This window comes from Gallinula chloropus (assembly GCF_964237585.1).
Source record: "Gallinula chloropus genome assembly, chromosome: 12".
In the NCBI taxonomy this organism is placed as follows: Eukaryota; Metazoa; Chordata; class Aves; order Gruiformes; family Rallidae; genus Gallinula; species Gallinula chloropus.
This window is the reverse complement of record NC_140097.1, coordinates 11,654,670-11,670,451: the sequence shown is the minus strand read 5'-3', so window position 1 is coordinate 11,670,451 and position 15,782 is coordinate 11,654,670. Positions and strand designations below refer to the sequence as shown.

At 39.7% G+C, this 15,782-nt stretch overlaps 1 protein-coding gene across 1 annotated transcript in view; it reads left to right on the top strand.

The window, feature by feature from the left end:
- Positions 1 to 966: 966 nt before the first annotated feature.
- The window catches only part of IL17RD (interleukin 17 receptor D), a gene marked incomplete at both ends in the record, with an annotated part of 44,027 nt that continues 29,211 nt past the window's right edge, over positions 967 to 15,782 (top strand). The window contains one exon of the mRNA XM_084269532.1: positions 967 to 1,098. Coding sequence (XP_084125658.1) covers positions 967 to 1,098 — 132 coding nt within the window. The remainder of the gene's footprint in view (positions 1,099 to 15,782) is intronic.

Sequence of the window (15,782 nt, the reverse complement as noted above, 5' to 3'; positions counted from 1 at the left end):
GTCCCTTCCATGCGAAATTGTACTGTGATTCTGTGCTTCAGAGGGGCCTCAGGCTTCCATGTCTCTAACATGATTTTGAGATTTTCAGGCAAAGGCTTTGTAATTGATATAATTCACTGATCTATCAGAGCAGCTTGCATTTGAAGTCTATGTAATTTATATTCTTTTGAAGAGAAATGTTTGGTCAGAGCGTGTTTTTGGTCAGCATAAAATGAACTGTAGAGACTCCAATTCAAAAAGCCCAAATACTTACTGCTGTACCACTGCTGTTGCATCTTCTGCAATGGAACTTCTAGGGGAGCATATTCCTCCAGCATATCTATCTTAACTTGTCATGCATTTCTCTTTAATTGTCGAAGATGTACGATTGATTTTTGGCCTATACCTCTGATTTTGCAAAGGACTTGGGCTGTACTGCTGTGGTGTCACCAAGAGCAGTGAAGGGGCACCTCTTCTGTTGTTTCTGGAGCGGACAAAAAAGACAGCCCAAGTCCACAGGCTACTGTGACCTGTGTGCAGGGTAGTAAATGGATCTGTACTAGGGTATTGCACAGCGTGTCGTAGAGGTGGGGAGCCGGCCAGGTACCCGCTCTGTTTCGGGGCAGCAGCACCGCCCCGCTCGTGTTCCTGCGGGGCCCCGCGGCCGGAGCGCTCCTGGGGAAAGGTGCACACGTGGGGAAAGCGGCCGCAGCCCGTCCCGCTAATTGCTATTGTTGGTACTCGCAGAGCCTGCCGTGCCTTCGCGGCCCACAGCGGCCCCCCCGCCCGCGCCTCTGCCAGGGGAAGCGGGGGGGCTGGCGGCGGGGCCGAGCCCTGCGCCCGGTCACAGGCGCGGGCCCGGCCGAGGAGGAGCCCCCCGCCCCCGGGTCGGCGGCGCGCATGCACACAGCAGCGGCGGCGGCCCTCCGCCCCCGGTGCTGCTGGGCTGCCTCCGCTCTCCGGGCGCTGCCGGGCTCGCTGCGAACCATGGCACCTGGGATGAAGCTCGGCTCCTTCCTCTTCATCCTCGTCGCCTGCCTCGGTGGTCACCGGCTCGCTGGGGCCGCTGGAGGAGCCAGCGGCAGGAAGGGGTCAGCGGCCGATGCTTGCGGAGGGAGGGTGAGTACAGCGGAGCGCTGCTGCTCGGTTCCCCTCGCAGGCGGGCGTGTCTGCGGAGGGGGGCTCTTTGCAGACCGCAGTGTTTGAGGGGAGATTGTGAGAGTTTTCTAACTTCACGTTGCGGTCGCTGTCCCCTTAGTGAGTGGCCGTGCGAGCGGTACAGGTGGGACGGGCGCTTCCCCGAGTGTGCAAGGAGGGAGCGGGCTGCCATGGAGGAGAGAAACGTCTTCTGCAACTAATAAAGCTGCCTCGGGGCTCTGCAGCTGGTAGTTAATTTGCGGCCGGGAGAGAGGGTGGCATTTCCCGGGAAGGGATCTTTATTGGTTTCTCGCCTGGGGCAGGGAGGCATCTTGTAACTGGCGAGTGTGAAGAAGTCACTCAACAGGTCTTTTACCACCAGCGCTCTCCCCTTCCTTAAGTCGACCTGCGCTGCGAGCAGGATAAAAGCGATCACTTGGGCTTTGTTATTTTAATGATTCGAGGCCTGCTCGGGGTCTGAGCTTTAGGCCTGATCATTATACAGAGGATGTAGGAAATTTACGGGAGGGGGGAGGGGGGGAGGAAGGTGATAAACATTTTGTTACTGGTCGTTACCTTTTGGTCCTGTTTTTGGTGTGTTTTGCCGTTAGATTTTTCCTCCCTTTTCTTTGCCATTTTAAAATAACTGTGGGGTTGTGTGTTCTGTTTTGTTATTTCCCTTTCTCCTGGTGTCTAGTTAGGAATTTAGCTGAAGCGTGGTGATCCAGGAACACCGGAGGGAACACAACTGACTTTCATTGCTTTTCTTTTTTGTTAGACTGTCACTAAGGATTTTCTTGGTTTCAGATCAAATCCTTTGAGAACGTTACTGGAACACACAGTTCAGGAGTTTGTAGGGCACAGTTTAGAAAGGAGAGAGCATTGGGAAATGCGTAAAAGAAGAGTGTGGAAAAACAAACTTTAAACTTCGGTAAAGCTGAAGACCTGAGTCTTTGTGTTGGATGGAACTGTTGAATGTTTAAACTCCTCTGTTAAGTCTTTCTAACTTAAAATTAGGAATAAAATGTTTTGGCTCGGTATGTATTGAATGTCTCACCAGACGTAGGCAGCATACTCCACATGCTAACAACCACCACTGCGTGTATTTCTGTCAAGTTCTGCATCAGATGTTAAGTAAATTATCATTAAAAGTCATAATACTTGACTGATGTGTTTTAACGTCTATAGATGCAGTTTGTATTGGATTTATTTTCCTTACATAATGAATGTCACTGTGAGCATTAATCTGGATGTGCCACAATGTAATTCTTTTAATACAATTACTTTGTCTGGCTTTAGATCAGTAAAAGTTATACTCTTGACAACTAGCATAAAATCCCCTTAGTCGTTATTGCTCTCAACAGTAACGTTTTAGCTTACCAAATATTTGTCCTCGTTTCTGGTTTTATTGTATTTTCAGCTTCAAGTTCAAACTTCCCTAGGCAATTTATTAAATATCTTACCAGATTGTTTAGTTATAATTTGGTAGTCCGGTTTTGTCATGCCAGTCTTGTTTACAATTGCCTACCTAATGCGGGGCAGCATTTATTAGAGTAATGACTGCAGGATGGTACCCATTGTCTCAGTTAGGTGGTATTTATCTTGGTCTGCATGTAAGTTTTGAGTAGACTTGACATACTCTTAAATGACTGATGGCCCCTCTAACACATTGTCTGCTCTGGAGCAGGGTTGCCTTTGAAGTAGTACCCTGTAGGAAGTAAAGAGACTATTTGCTCTATTAAAATTCCTTGGTATTTCCTCTGTTTAACCACAGGCCACTTCCCCTCTGCCACTCTAAACACTGCAGGGACACTGACTGATTGAAAAGACACAAGCCCTGAAGTAATTGTATCCTATTCAAATAGATATTCTTATTGCAGGTTATTTATATGTAGTATAATTAATGTATGTTAAGGGTGCGAATAAATCTTAACATTGTATAAAGAAAGTAAAATTCCCTCGTGCGTTAAACGAAGAATTGAAGTCGTTCTCAGTGGCATAAATAATCAATTTAGAAAAAGATTTGTTAAATGTTAATAGTTGTTTTAGGAAACGTAAAATCTAGATAGCTGTGTGTTTGTTAAATACAGTTTTAGCAGAGGAAAATATCCATGTGTGAGTGAGTGCATATGATGCACTTTCCACCCTCATGAGTGGCTTCTTTTTTTCTTTTTTTTTACTCGTTTGTTGGTTTTGAAAGCCTGTGTTCCATCTTGGTAAGTTCATACAAGTAATGCTCATTTTCCTTTCACTCTACAAAATGCTGCTCTAAATTTCCACAATATTTTGTGGCAGTAAAAACTTGACTTGATGAGAGCATATAACTGGACTATGGTTAAGAGAGTATGATGAGGAACATTTTGATGGTTTTGATTCGTAGCTCCTGAAATTGTTCTTAATAGTTACTGTTTAAAAACTAAAGTCTTTAGATGGGATTTTTTTTTTTTCCCACAAATTCCGTTGCAAAATATATGCCTGTGTTGCTTGCTTTCTCTAGTATTGCTTTGGTAATTGTCTTGCAGGCTCAACACATCTGCAGCAGCAAAGTCATTAATGTCAGGACAAGTAACTTAACATTACTGCTAAGAATTATCAGTGGCTTCAGTGGCCCCAGGACTTCACAATTTGGATTGATTTTGCTAAGTCTAGGATTTCTTTCATTGCTATTTAGTAGAGGTTTTAATGCATTCATACACTTAAACGTTCTACCTTAATCTGAAATAACATTCTTAAAGCTGAATAGTATTGCAAAGTAGCTTTCCATATGGATGGTCTTTCCATATGGATGGTCTTACCATATCATATGAGTATTTTTATCCAGAAAAAATAAATCAGGAAAGGGCCCTCCTTAACCTAGAATAAGTATGTCCACATGGGGAGCTATTCTGGAAAAGTAGAGTCTGAATTTTTTTTAACCTATAAAAAAGCCATGAGGTGTACAGAGAAGGCAGGCTTGGGCTCTGATGTTTTGAATATATTTCAGATGCATTTATTCAGTGTTAAACACATGAGCAACTTTACTCTCAAGTTGTTTTTTAGATTCTAATGGGACTACACACATGAGTAATTTTTTTCATATGTTTAATTCCTCTGAAGTTCCTGGCACTGAACTATGTGCAGTATAAAGCTTAAATTTAATGAGACCGTATGATGAGAAAGAATAAATAATACAGCATTTTAGCAAACCTCTCCCCTCCTCTCCCCTTGTTAGCAGTGAGTTGTACCTTCCTTTGCTCTGCTAAGCAAAGCTTATCAGAAATACTAGAGGTCTCTGTTCCTGTGCATTCTCCCCTGAAACTCTCCCTGTGTCATCTTCTATACTGTTTTCTTAAGGAGCTTTTTATTTCCTTTTCTCTTTCATAGCAGAGACTAAAGATCCTCATTTCCTAACATTCCACTATCAGGAGCTCTCTGCCTGTCTCATTATTCTTTGGGCTCATGCTGCTATGTGTCTACATTTATCTCTTCAAGCATCCCTCTCAAGACACACTCATTCTTCTCTACAGCTATGATTTTTCTAAGCACAAAGCTAAGTCATACTGAAATAATTTTCCCAGCTAATATACGTTTTGGGAACTGTATTTAGGAGGAAGAACATCTTGTAAGATGGTAAGAAATAATTTACTGGACTTTAAATTCCTCCCTTTATTTCTTACTATTTTCCAACAGCTAAAAATAAATTGGAATTTATCTTGCAGAATGTTTAAAAACATCTAGGGGTATTGGGCAGAAGACAAGCCTGACATAAAGCGTGATGGAAGGTGTTGATGTTTGCTGTCGGGGGTTCCTTATTCTGTAGATAGTTCCAGAGTTGGTTGAATGCTCTGCAGACCAGATGCCAGGAGTTCTGTATCCTCCATTTTCCCTGAATTTTTGGAATCAATAGATTCTCTCCACAGGTGTAGAGAACAATGCGATAGTATTTTAGAATTGATTAGATGTAATTTGAAGCTTAGTGTGTTTCTCTGATTAGTTATAATACAGCATGTTGAATGCAAGACTTTGCAAGCTTGGTCAGTCATGCAGGTAGGTATCTGTATTACTTTTGTTTATCTTAGAGTTTGCCTTGGAGATCACTCCAGGGTTGTGGTTGTGTGTTTTTTGGCTTTTGGTTTGGGTTTTTTAGTTTCATTTATCAAGCAATGCAGCAGAGCACGTGACCACATTTTTACTCTAGTTTGAGAAAGTATTTATGACAGTCTGCCTATTTAATTTATCTGCTTACACATTAACAGGCTACATGGTGCATTTTTAAATGTTTCTTCAGGAGCTATGAGGCTATAGGGTTTCAATCCTGAGTTTTCAGTATGAGCATCCAGACACACAACATAGAGAACAAAATTATGGAAACATAAGCCTGCTTATGTAAATGAGGGTCACTCTTAAGTATTCAGAACAAAAGTGTGTACCTCCTTGTGTGTTAGTATGAGCTTTGGAAATTTGAATGTGATGCTAATTCATAAGATACTGGCCTACAAGATTTCTGCAGCTGAAGTCTGTTGGGACTATTTGAGGTTTGTTTTCGCCCTCTAGATTGTGTCCCCTAGTTTAGAACTCCATTCCCTATCTGTCTTCCTCTCAAAATCTGCTTTGAGTAAGCAGAAGTGTAGTAACTACTGTATCAGCATTGTTAATTTAAAGTCTTGGGACACTTATTTAGGAACAAGTTCTGCTTTAATAGATCAATACTTTATAGTCCACTGGTAAAAAGACGTTAAGCAGTTGTGATTAGATGATACTAGCTTTTCTTTAATTAATGATTTGGTAATGTTAATATGGCAGGGATGTTACTTAATTAAAACTGCAACATTTAAAGGGTGTTTAATAAGGACCAGCTGTCTTTTCCACCAGATCAAGCCAAAGATGATGAAACAAAGCTTTGATGTGAATTTGCTTGCTTAATTCTGCTCAAAGGCTGAATTTTACCCATAAATTTAGCATGTTTTTTAGCAGCAAGCAAGGTAAGAGGAGTGTAAAGTATTACCAGAGAACTGTTTAACTTGAACACCATTCTTAATTTTCAGAAGTAAAAATAATAATAAAAAACACTTTCAAGTATGTTGCTCTGGTTTTATTTATATTGCTACCTGTATAATCAAGTGTGTTTGAAATACCTTCTCCCCCACCCCACCCCCAAAACTCAAGGTTAATGCTGATTTTTCTATATCGTGTCTTGCTTTTAGGTTTAAAAGTGAATGTTATGCATAAATACATCACACGTAGGGAAAAAAACCATAAAAGATGCATCATCTACATGGATGTTTATTTGTTGTATCCAATATTATTAAAAAAATTATCTAAGTGCAAGGAATTTTATCCTGTTAAGCATATGGTATCTTAGAGTTGTTACACTGTCCAGGTATTTGCCTTTTCCACCTCTCTTCAACAGGAGTCACCCATCTTGACACCCAAAACTTCTGTGTGGTTTTCCCATGGAGACTTTGCCAGATATATCCTAAATAAAGTATCGAATGCAAGCTTACACCTGCAATGGACAGACTCATTTCTGTAGTTTTACCACAGTATTTATTTACCAGAAACATATATGTTGTCACTTTGGTTATCCAAAATTCTGCCAGCCAAGTCAGCATCTGAACATGTATTTTAACATATTTCACTTAATAAATTTTACTTTCATGATCATATCTAAGACACAATTTCTGGGTTTATAAAAAAGTGTTGGTGACATCCACAAATTGGAGAAGATGCTCCTTATCAAAGGGGTCAATGGGTCTAAAATGAGCAGGTGTAGTTTTTGGAAGTGAGTGGACAATAAATTCTAAGGAACTGAGGAAAGTTCCATTAAGAAAAGCTTTGTAATGAACTTGAGCAGTGTTTTTACACCTGGCTTAAAAACACAAACATGTTTTTTGGTTGGCCACGTGTATAGATAAGGGTCTGAGTTTTGTCTCAGAGCAGGTCTTGGAGTAACGTACTTGACAGCTGAGCTGCAGCTGATGACTCTGTATCAGTGTCTTGAGCTTTCCCTAAGTCTTCTACTAACACCAGCTTGCAGGGGGGTCTCTGCTTGCCAGCCTTTCTGTCTTACAGACTGCTTGCTTTGCCACCAGCATTGAGAATGCCAGCTGCTGATCCTGGTGTGGTAACCCCATGGGGCCTGCTTGTTCCGTAGTATGAGTCAAATACCCTGAGGAGATACTGTCCAAATACTCGGTTTCGTGACTGAAGAATACCAGTGGGCTTCTGGTTAATTTATGGTCAGACTGCAATGAAGAACATGACTCTGAGGAAAGAAACTTACTGTGGTTTAACAGTACCTCACAGAAACTGTTACAGGTCAGTTTAGCTGGAGCCCATCTACGAGAGAGAGCAATACAAAGTGGAACATGTATGACAAGGTGTGGTAGGGCAGCTGCCAGTCCAGCAGGAACGGTCGGTCATATCTGCACAGATTCTGATGAAATGCTCATCCCAGCTCAAAGTAGAGTCTTCCAATGAGCTGGAGGCAGAAGAGATGGAAACAGTACCAGAGGAGCCTGTCATGGTAAAAGCAGAACAAGATGAAGTGCATCTGATGATTCTGGAGTAAGTTCTAGAATGAGTCACCTAGACAGGCCAACTAGAGGATGTCCTAAGAGCAAATTTCAAAGATAAATATTTTTTCTTTAAAAACAGCCAATGACAAACTTAGGGAACCCTCTGATAAAGCTTAAGAGAAGTAAATTCCAGACCAATATAGGGGAAATTGCAGATTAGCAAGAGGGTTTCATGTTAATGAAGTGCTTTAAAGGAGAATGTAGGCAAGAGTGCACAAGGCCCTATGTACAAATCGCATCTTTATTCTAATTCTTCTGTTAACTCTCACCACTATGTGGCCGGATTGCAGAAGGGCAAGGGAAATTAAATGTGCAGGTAGGGAATTGTTCTCTCAAAGTCTGAATTGGTTATTAAAAATAATTAAGGCTTTGATGAGAGGTTTAGCAGGCAATTGTGGTGTTTCAGTATATATTATATTCTTTGGAATTCTGTCTCACTTGAAAGCTGTAACAGTGTCACATCAGTATTGGAGAATTGTTGCAGATACCCTGTTTTATTATTCTTTGTGTGGATAATGATGTAAAAGTCCTATGGTTGTGCCAGAACACTGCTTCTGTTTTAGGTGCATTCTTGACGTAATAAGGGGATAGCAAAAGGAAGCGAATCTTGTGGCTAGGAAGGGTCTGTGTCCCGATTTGTTGTCCTGTTCAATGGTCAAGTTTTTTCTTATCTCTTGGCTGTTTGTAAGGATTTTTCTCACACTTGAAACTCGAAATGCTTTGTTAGATTCTAGTAAAGGACACATACTAAATGGCTGCTTCTGTCTCTCTGTTTCCTCTATTGGCTTAGAAAAGTACTTGTCTGCTCCTGCAACAGGTATTCAGTACATGAAACTCCAGTTCCGCCTTCAACCCAAGTTAAACAATCCATTACAATCCCTAGTTGAGTTCCTTAATCTAGAATAACCACATTAAAAGAGTTAAGTATGAAATCTTTTTCCTAGTATGTTGTCAGTAATTAGGGTTGGAATTGTGGCCAGCAAAATCTTTTTAATAACTTCATGTAGATATAAAATAAGAAGTACAAGATTAAACTACCAACCTGCAGATGTGCATGATATACATTGTAACGGGTAAAGATTGCTTGCTTTTAGATGACTAAAGAATACTTGCTTTTTCATTTCACTGGTAGGACACTGTACCTCTGAATAGCTGTCAAGATCTTTCAGGAGAGGGCTGTGCACCACTTCTAGGGCAGGTAGGAAGAAGATGACTGATAGCTTACCTACAGCATGAAAAAACCACATCTATGCTGGCTACATGACAAGTGAGCAATGTTTTCAAAGAAGTGTCAAAACCTTACCAGTAGTATCTTCTGAGTATACAGAATGTGTCATAGTGATCTGTTACATGCATGTTATGGTGCACCAGTATCCGTTATTTTGCTTGTTCGTGGGTCTGGTCTTGGGCTGTTAATCAGAAAGACAGTAAATGCAGTTTTGGGGCACATAACACGTGTTGCTTATTCTAACGTGCTTAAACAAATGTAAAAGGCAGCTTCTCAGAGGAGGTTTCATGCTAGATCAGGTATCGTGTCACTCTCTGCAGGCCTGAAAGCATAAACTCCAAAATGTATGTTCCAGTTAATTCCACAGAATTAGAGTTGTGTGCCCATGACTGATCTGAATGAAATTTGTACCACGTGGTGATCTGACAGTGTGCAGAGGTGGCTGTGAAATGCTGACCTCTGTGTTGACAGATGCATCTTGTTGGCAGCACGCAGTCTGCAGGCCAGTGGTCTCCGAGTCTGTACCTGGCCTTTTCTTTTACAACAGCTGTACAGAGCATAACATCCTACAGTATTGCAGAGGTCACTGTAACGCCTCTAAGGGAAGTGCTGGGTGTGTTCTGGTTTCTGAAACCTTTGTATTGTGATGATCCCATGTTGAAAATACAAACTCCTCCTGTGCTGGAACCCTGAGTTGACAGGAACTGTAAGGGACAGATGAGGAGCATGCAGAGTTCAAAGGGCTCCAACTAAACGTGTGTATTGGGCCATAAATTGTTACAAACTGGGTATTACACTGGCAGCTAGACAACATCCAAGTCTTGAGGCTGCTCTTTGGAGGGAGGAGATGATAGGCATGCAGTTCTGCTTGGAAGTATGTGTTCTCTACATAATGGATTGCTAGCTAGCTAGCTTTGTGATTCTCTTACCTCACAAAATTGTATGTGGTTATTTCTACACCCACTGTAATATGGCAGTGCTGGATTTTCTTCATGGTTGGTGGGCAGACTTGGATTTTAATTTCTGACCTTCCTGATGTTCTTCACTCTTATATCAGTGGGAGGGACTAGATATTTCTGATCTTACTTCTGACTACATTCAAATCCAACCAAGCAATCAGTGACTTCTCTGACTTTTTTTGTATACGGCTGTGGGAAAATTCCTGGTTGGCTGGCTATGAATTAATGAAAATCCTTAGAATGCTTCACTAATGATAGCTCCTGTGGCTTTAAAAATGCTATTCCCTTTTTTAATTTGAGGGAGGTCACAGAGGTTTACAGAAACTAAGAAAAGAAAACTTAACATCTGGTTGTGCTCTGTTGATGACTGCTTTTGTGTGAAGAAAAGTTATGGCGTCTCCTCAGCATCAAACGCATTCAAGGTGATCCTTTCTAAGAACTCTTTGCAAGAATACTTTTCACTCAAACTGTTTTCTAATTAATTTTGCTTTGTATTTTCAAATGGAGGATTTTGGTCCTCCATGGGAATCCTGAACTCATAATACACCTTAAAATGCACCCTGCCTTTATGAAATAAACTTATTTTTTTGAGTTTTCTATTCATAATGTAGAAAATACTTAGGTATGTTTCTAATATTTTCCTTGGAAATATTAAAATTCAATTTTACAGATTAAAACCAGCTATTTGGTTAGATTCAGGGGTTCATGAAAGGAAATTCTGTGTTGCATGCATATCCATAGTGAAGTTCAGTTTCATCTATTTACATATAAGGTTCCAAAGAGTAATCTGATTTGTGAAGGTCCCTTTTTTATAATTTGAATTGTACAGGCTCAAAGAGAGTGATTTTTTTTTAAAATAATGCAGGATAAATTATGTGTGAATTCAGTTTAGCTAGTAGAAGGGCATAATATGAGAATGTTTAGGTCCAAACATTCATCTAAATTGTTAAAACTAGAAGCTCTCAACTGCTCAGTTAAACATCTGTATTCCAGGTGTGACTGGCCTGGAATCAGAAAGCATAAAAAATACAACTTTAGAGATTTTTAATAGTCACATTATCCTTTTATCCAATGATTTAAATGATATAAGGACATCTTTTTGTCATCTGCTTGTGGAAACACCACCTCAATCTGTTTTCCTTTTAAACACAGAATATCAAGGGGATTGCAGGTGGTTTTATTTTGGTTGGGTTTTTTCGGGGTGATGGTGGTATTTTGTTTCAAGAGCTAAAATCCTACCTGTTAAAATCACTGGCAAAACTTTGACTTGGGCTTTGATGGGGTTTTGTCCTTTATGCCTTGAGTGGCATGATGTTTTGTGATGACCTAGCACTGCGCAGCTGCACTGAGTTTGGAGCAAAATTTAGGTGCTTTGCACACTTGAGGAACAAGGTTGTTCTCTGGCTGCTGCTTTGTGTGTACAGGAATATTATTGTCTGCCAAACTAGGACATGAGTTCAGTTCGCTTTGCAGTAACATCTCACGTGGGGGGTGTTTGGATGGATCTTCTCAGCACAGGGCAGTGCTGCAGACAGCAGAATTCACTCAGAACAACCTTGCTGAGTGTCAGAAGCGGGATGGCTGGGTTATTGGGGCATCATGGTTGTGTTCCTGGCTGACCCAGAGCAGAACAGTTTGCTGGCAGGGCAGGTTCCGACGCTTCGGCTTTCTTGGTAATTGCTATCATCAGTCTCAGTGTTGTGTAGGTGTGTGCTGGAACAACCCACATAGTGTGTTGTCATAAAGTAGGTAGTACACTGTGAAGTTACACTGTAATTTATCACATAGTAATAACTTCCTTTACAAACAGGCCCTTAGGAATAGATTTATTTCTTTATTTTAAATGTTACCAGAGTAATTTTGAGTATAGCTGCCCAGGCAATGAAAAATTCCATCCCTTTCCCCTGTCTGAGCTATTAAAGTGCTGCTAGTCTGTATCTTGTCTCCAAGCCCTTGTAAAGCCTGTGTGCACTGCCTTATGTTCCTCTGATTCCTGTGGGGATCAGTGCAATCTCCCTGTCTGGGCTTGCCTCTAATTATAGGCAGTAGTAACAAAATGAGGATGGAAGTTGAAACCCGTAAATTTTGCAGTTTACTTCGAGCATAATGACTGCTCTGTCTGGATGAGCTTCAGATACGGTGTGGGAAGGAGGAGTTGGTGAATCACAAACCCTTTTAGCAAAGTTTTCAAGCTTGTGCTGGTTTTCCCCTTGAAGTCTTAGAGATACATGGTGTATAAAGGGGTGATTTAAGCTTCACCCTGTAAGTATGAGCAGATCCTTAGAAGCTTGGAGTGAGATTCTGAAAAGAATGGAGTGCCCTAACTCCTATTATCTTTCAATGGGATTTGTTCTCTTTTGTGGCTCAGGGTGTAGTTACATTTTATATTGACTCAGAAGTGAAGCTGGTTAGTGAAATTTTCACTCCCATCTGCTTCCTGCCACTTTGGTATTGCTGTTTTGCCCTTCCTTCCCCACCTGTTCTAATACACCTGTCTGAGCAGCACTGTAAATCACATTATTAAAACAGTCTGAATTGAAAGTATCCTTTTTTGTTTGTTTTCTTTTTCTTTTCATAACCGGGGTCATTTCAGTGATATGGATGAAATGAAGTCGTTGTGCAGTTATGTTAGTGTGTGTTTGGAAGTGGTGAATTTACAGTGTAAAGGAAGAGCCAAGGACTGGACAGGGGAGTTTAGGACATCCCTAAACTCATTTTCTGATTAGGTCAGTGTGCCATGTAACTATTCAGATGCTTTTAAAATTTCCACCCTTGGGGTGTGTTACTTTTTTAAAGGTTGTCTAAATTATCTGATCAAAAGAGTTTGAGGTTAGCATACTGAGCCTATGTGAAACCTTAAAATCTAAATTACGCAAGATTTTTCATGTGAAAGATTTGAAATGGTGAATTTTTCACAAGCAAGAAAATGATAATGTTTCAGAAATCACTTCAGTGCCTTTTGAAATGCAGCCAACTCTGTGGTGGAATACAGAGTGCGTGGTAACGCTATACAACCCTTCCTGCCAGGAAATGAAGAGCAGTGTATTCATTTGTAACCCGAGGGGGGGACCTCACTGTATATAGCCTGAAGTTTGTGGATGGAATTTGGGCAGACAACCACTGAAATTAAAGAATGATCCACTAGGTCTTACATAACACTATTTCTTACCCTGTTTTGAAGGCAGCATCCTCTGTTAGTAGGGTATCCATGAGCAAATGTGTGTAGTTACGGACTACAGTTAAGGATTATTCCCCATTATAAAGAGCTTTGATTTTTATTTATTGTGTCAGAATTTTATCCGAGGCCTCCTGATACTAATTCACAAGCCCCAAAAGAAGAAAGGGCTGGATGCGTAGCCTGATGCTTTTGTTATATAAGACTGTCTTCTGTTTTGCTTTTTCTATTGTGTCATACACAGCTGAGATACTTTTCCAAGAAGCAGTAACTTTCTCTATTCCAAAGTAGTTATAGCTTTGCTTTATATATGTTTTTTCATCAAATTCTGTAGGTGGTGTTTAACAATTACCTTCGTTTACCTCCTGACAGGAGTAATAGGTTAACCACAAAAAAGTTAAGAATCAAAAAGACAAACACCTAACTCAGCCTGACCCGTAACAGGTGAAATGTTATTATTCCGTGCCTCTTCAGAACATCAATGGAAACAAACCCTTTATCTTTTATTCATTAGTTAGGAATAAAGCAAGTTGGGATAGCTTAGGTTTCTCCATATAGTTGCATTTGTAAGAGTAATTCACTAATCATGCCATTCACTTTTGGGGTTCTTTTTCAGTAAGGACCACTAGCCGTGAAATGTCATGCAGAGGTTTGAAAATGGGACATTCAGCTCACTAAAGAATGAGCTGCAGGGACAGAACTTTCTTTTTATTACATTCTGGCAGTAAATGTAGGAATCAAAGCCACAAAATAAGTAGTACAATAGCTCCTGGTTTCACCTACCAGTGTGGATAGATATGGATGACTGTTGTTCACTGTAGCCACATTCCATTTGGTATATATGTTTTAGTTATTTATAATATTCCATTGAGCCACAGAAGTTAGCATGCAATATGTGCACTCTGGTAGTTTACTGCATGCTCGTACATGGAAAGCTGACTTGTACTTATAGGTAAGATTCCCACACGCCACCTCCACCCAATATGGTTAGGTTTTTGTTGCAGCAGAGAAAATAATTGTTTCTGGTTTTATATTTTGCGATCAAATCCAAGTAGTATTCCTGCTGTAAGTCATAATTTTAATTGGAAGTCAAACTTGCTGGTCTTCAGATCTGCTTCTCAATTTATTGCTGTAATGAATTTTCTTTTAATAGAGATGATGGTTTAAACTGAGCTTTATATTCTGTATTGTATTTATCTTCCTGTTCAATGCTATAGGATTAGCTATCCAGTTTAACTTTGATAAAAGGAAGACAAGTAAACGTTTGAGAGAAATACAGCTTCAATTTAACTTGTCAATCTATGTATTTAAATGCTTAAGCTCTTAAAAAGTAAGTTGCATTTCTGGCTTCTTAACTAAGATCACTGCTGGAAAAAAAGTTGTTCATGGTACTGACTTCCTGTGTAGTGACTCTTTTGTTAGCAGTGGATTTCTATAGAAAAAAGATCAGTTAGTGTGCATGGCTCTTTAAAAAAAAAGGTTAAAAATAATTGCAAAGGCTTTTTCAAGTATTTCTAAATTCAAAAGAATTTTTTTCATAATTCGATCAAAGTCGCATAACCTGTGGCTCTGTTTTTGTTACACATGCTGATGGTCTGTGGATAACATTACATTTTTTCAGCATGAAACTGAACACTTCAAATCCCTAAAGCAGTCTCAAATTTATGGTTAATAAAAGAATTTATTGTACTGGATGTCATCTGTTATATCACTCTGGGAACAGAAACTGGCAGTGAGCGGACAGGAAATATTTCCATTTCAAATCGCTTCAATCTTATGGTCTCGGGCGAAAGTGTCTGATTTCAGAAAAATCACTGTGAATATCATTGTGATAGTTTTGTAGTTAAGAAGAGTAAGATCTTTTTTAAACATTCCTTTTTGCTGTATAGTGTTTTATGGGAAGATAAAGATTTTCAGGTAAATATCTGTATGTGCCAAGTGAACAGCAATTTGATGGGTCACTGTATGGTGGCCAAACTGTCTCAAAGTCTCAGACCTTCGTATTTGTAATTGGTTGTGTTTTTAAGACCATGGACTCTGATGATTAGGTTCTTCCAGATTAATGGATTTTTTCAACTTGTCTCCTTTTCAAATGTATTATAAAGTGTGAGATCCATGAATGAGTAAATTTATTAATGGAAACTTCAGTCAGATGGAAGTTTCTGTATATTTTTCATGTGTTGAATAGTATTTGAGCATCTCTACATTTTTAAAGCAGTTCAAACAACTGTACATTTTCAGTGGATATATTTGTCTAGGGGACATTATAACCAGAGAGGGGAAAATATTTTATGTTTAGCTCTTCAGCATGTATTAACATCTTTAAATATTCAATTTTTCATTTTCATACTGTTGTGTGTTAGTATGTGGTTACAAAAAGTTGGAACCAATTGTTATTTCTTCTAAAAGATATGTAGTAGAGGCAAAAGTTTTCCTTGTATTTTTTTTTACAAATACTGTGTGAGACTGATTAAAGTTTATGTATTGAAGATGTCAGTTCAACTTTTTCAGTGCAAAACAGGTGTTACTTTGAAGAGAATCAGGTGAGAAAAGCATAGAAGAAGAAAACATGGCCATGGCTAAATCTGATTGATAATTTGCATTTGAAGCCTTTCTCTTGTAACTAATGAATTTTTATCTATGTATAAATAATGCTTTGACTAAGAGGTGGACGGAAAAAGGTATTTATGGTAGTGTTCAAAAGGAAATAATAGAAGTATGATTGCTTTTCTTTTAGGTCTGTATAT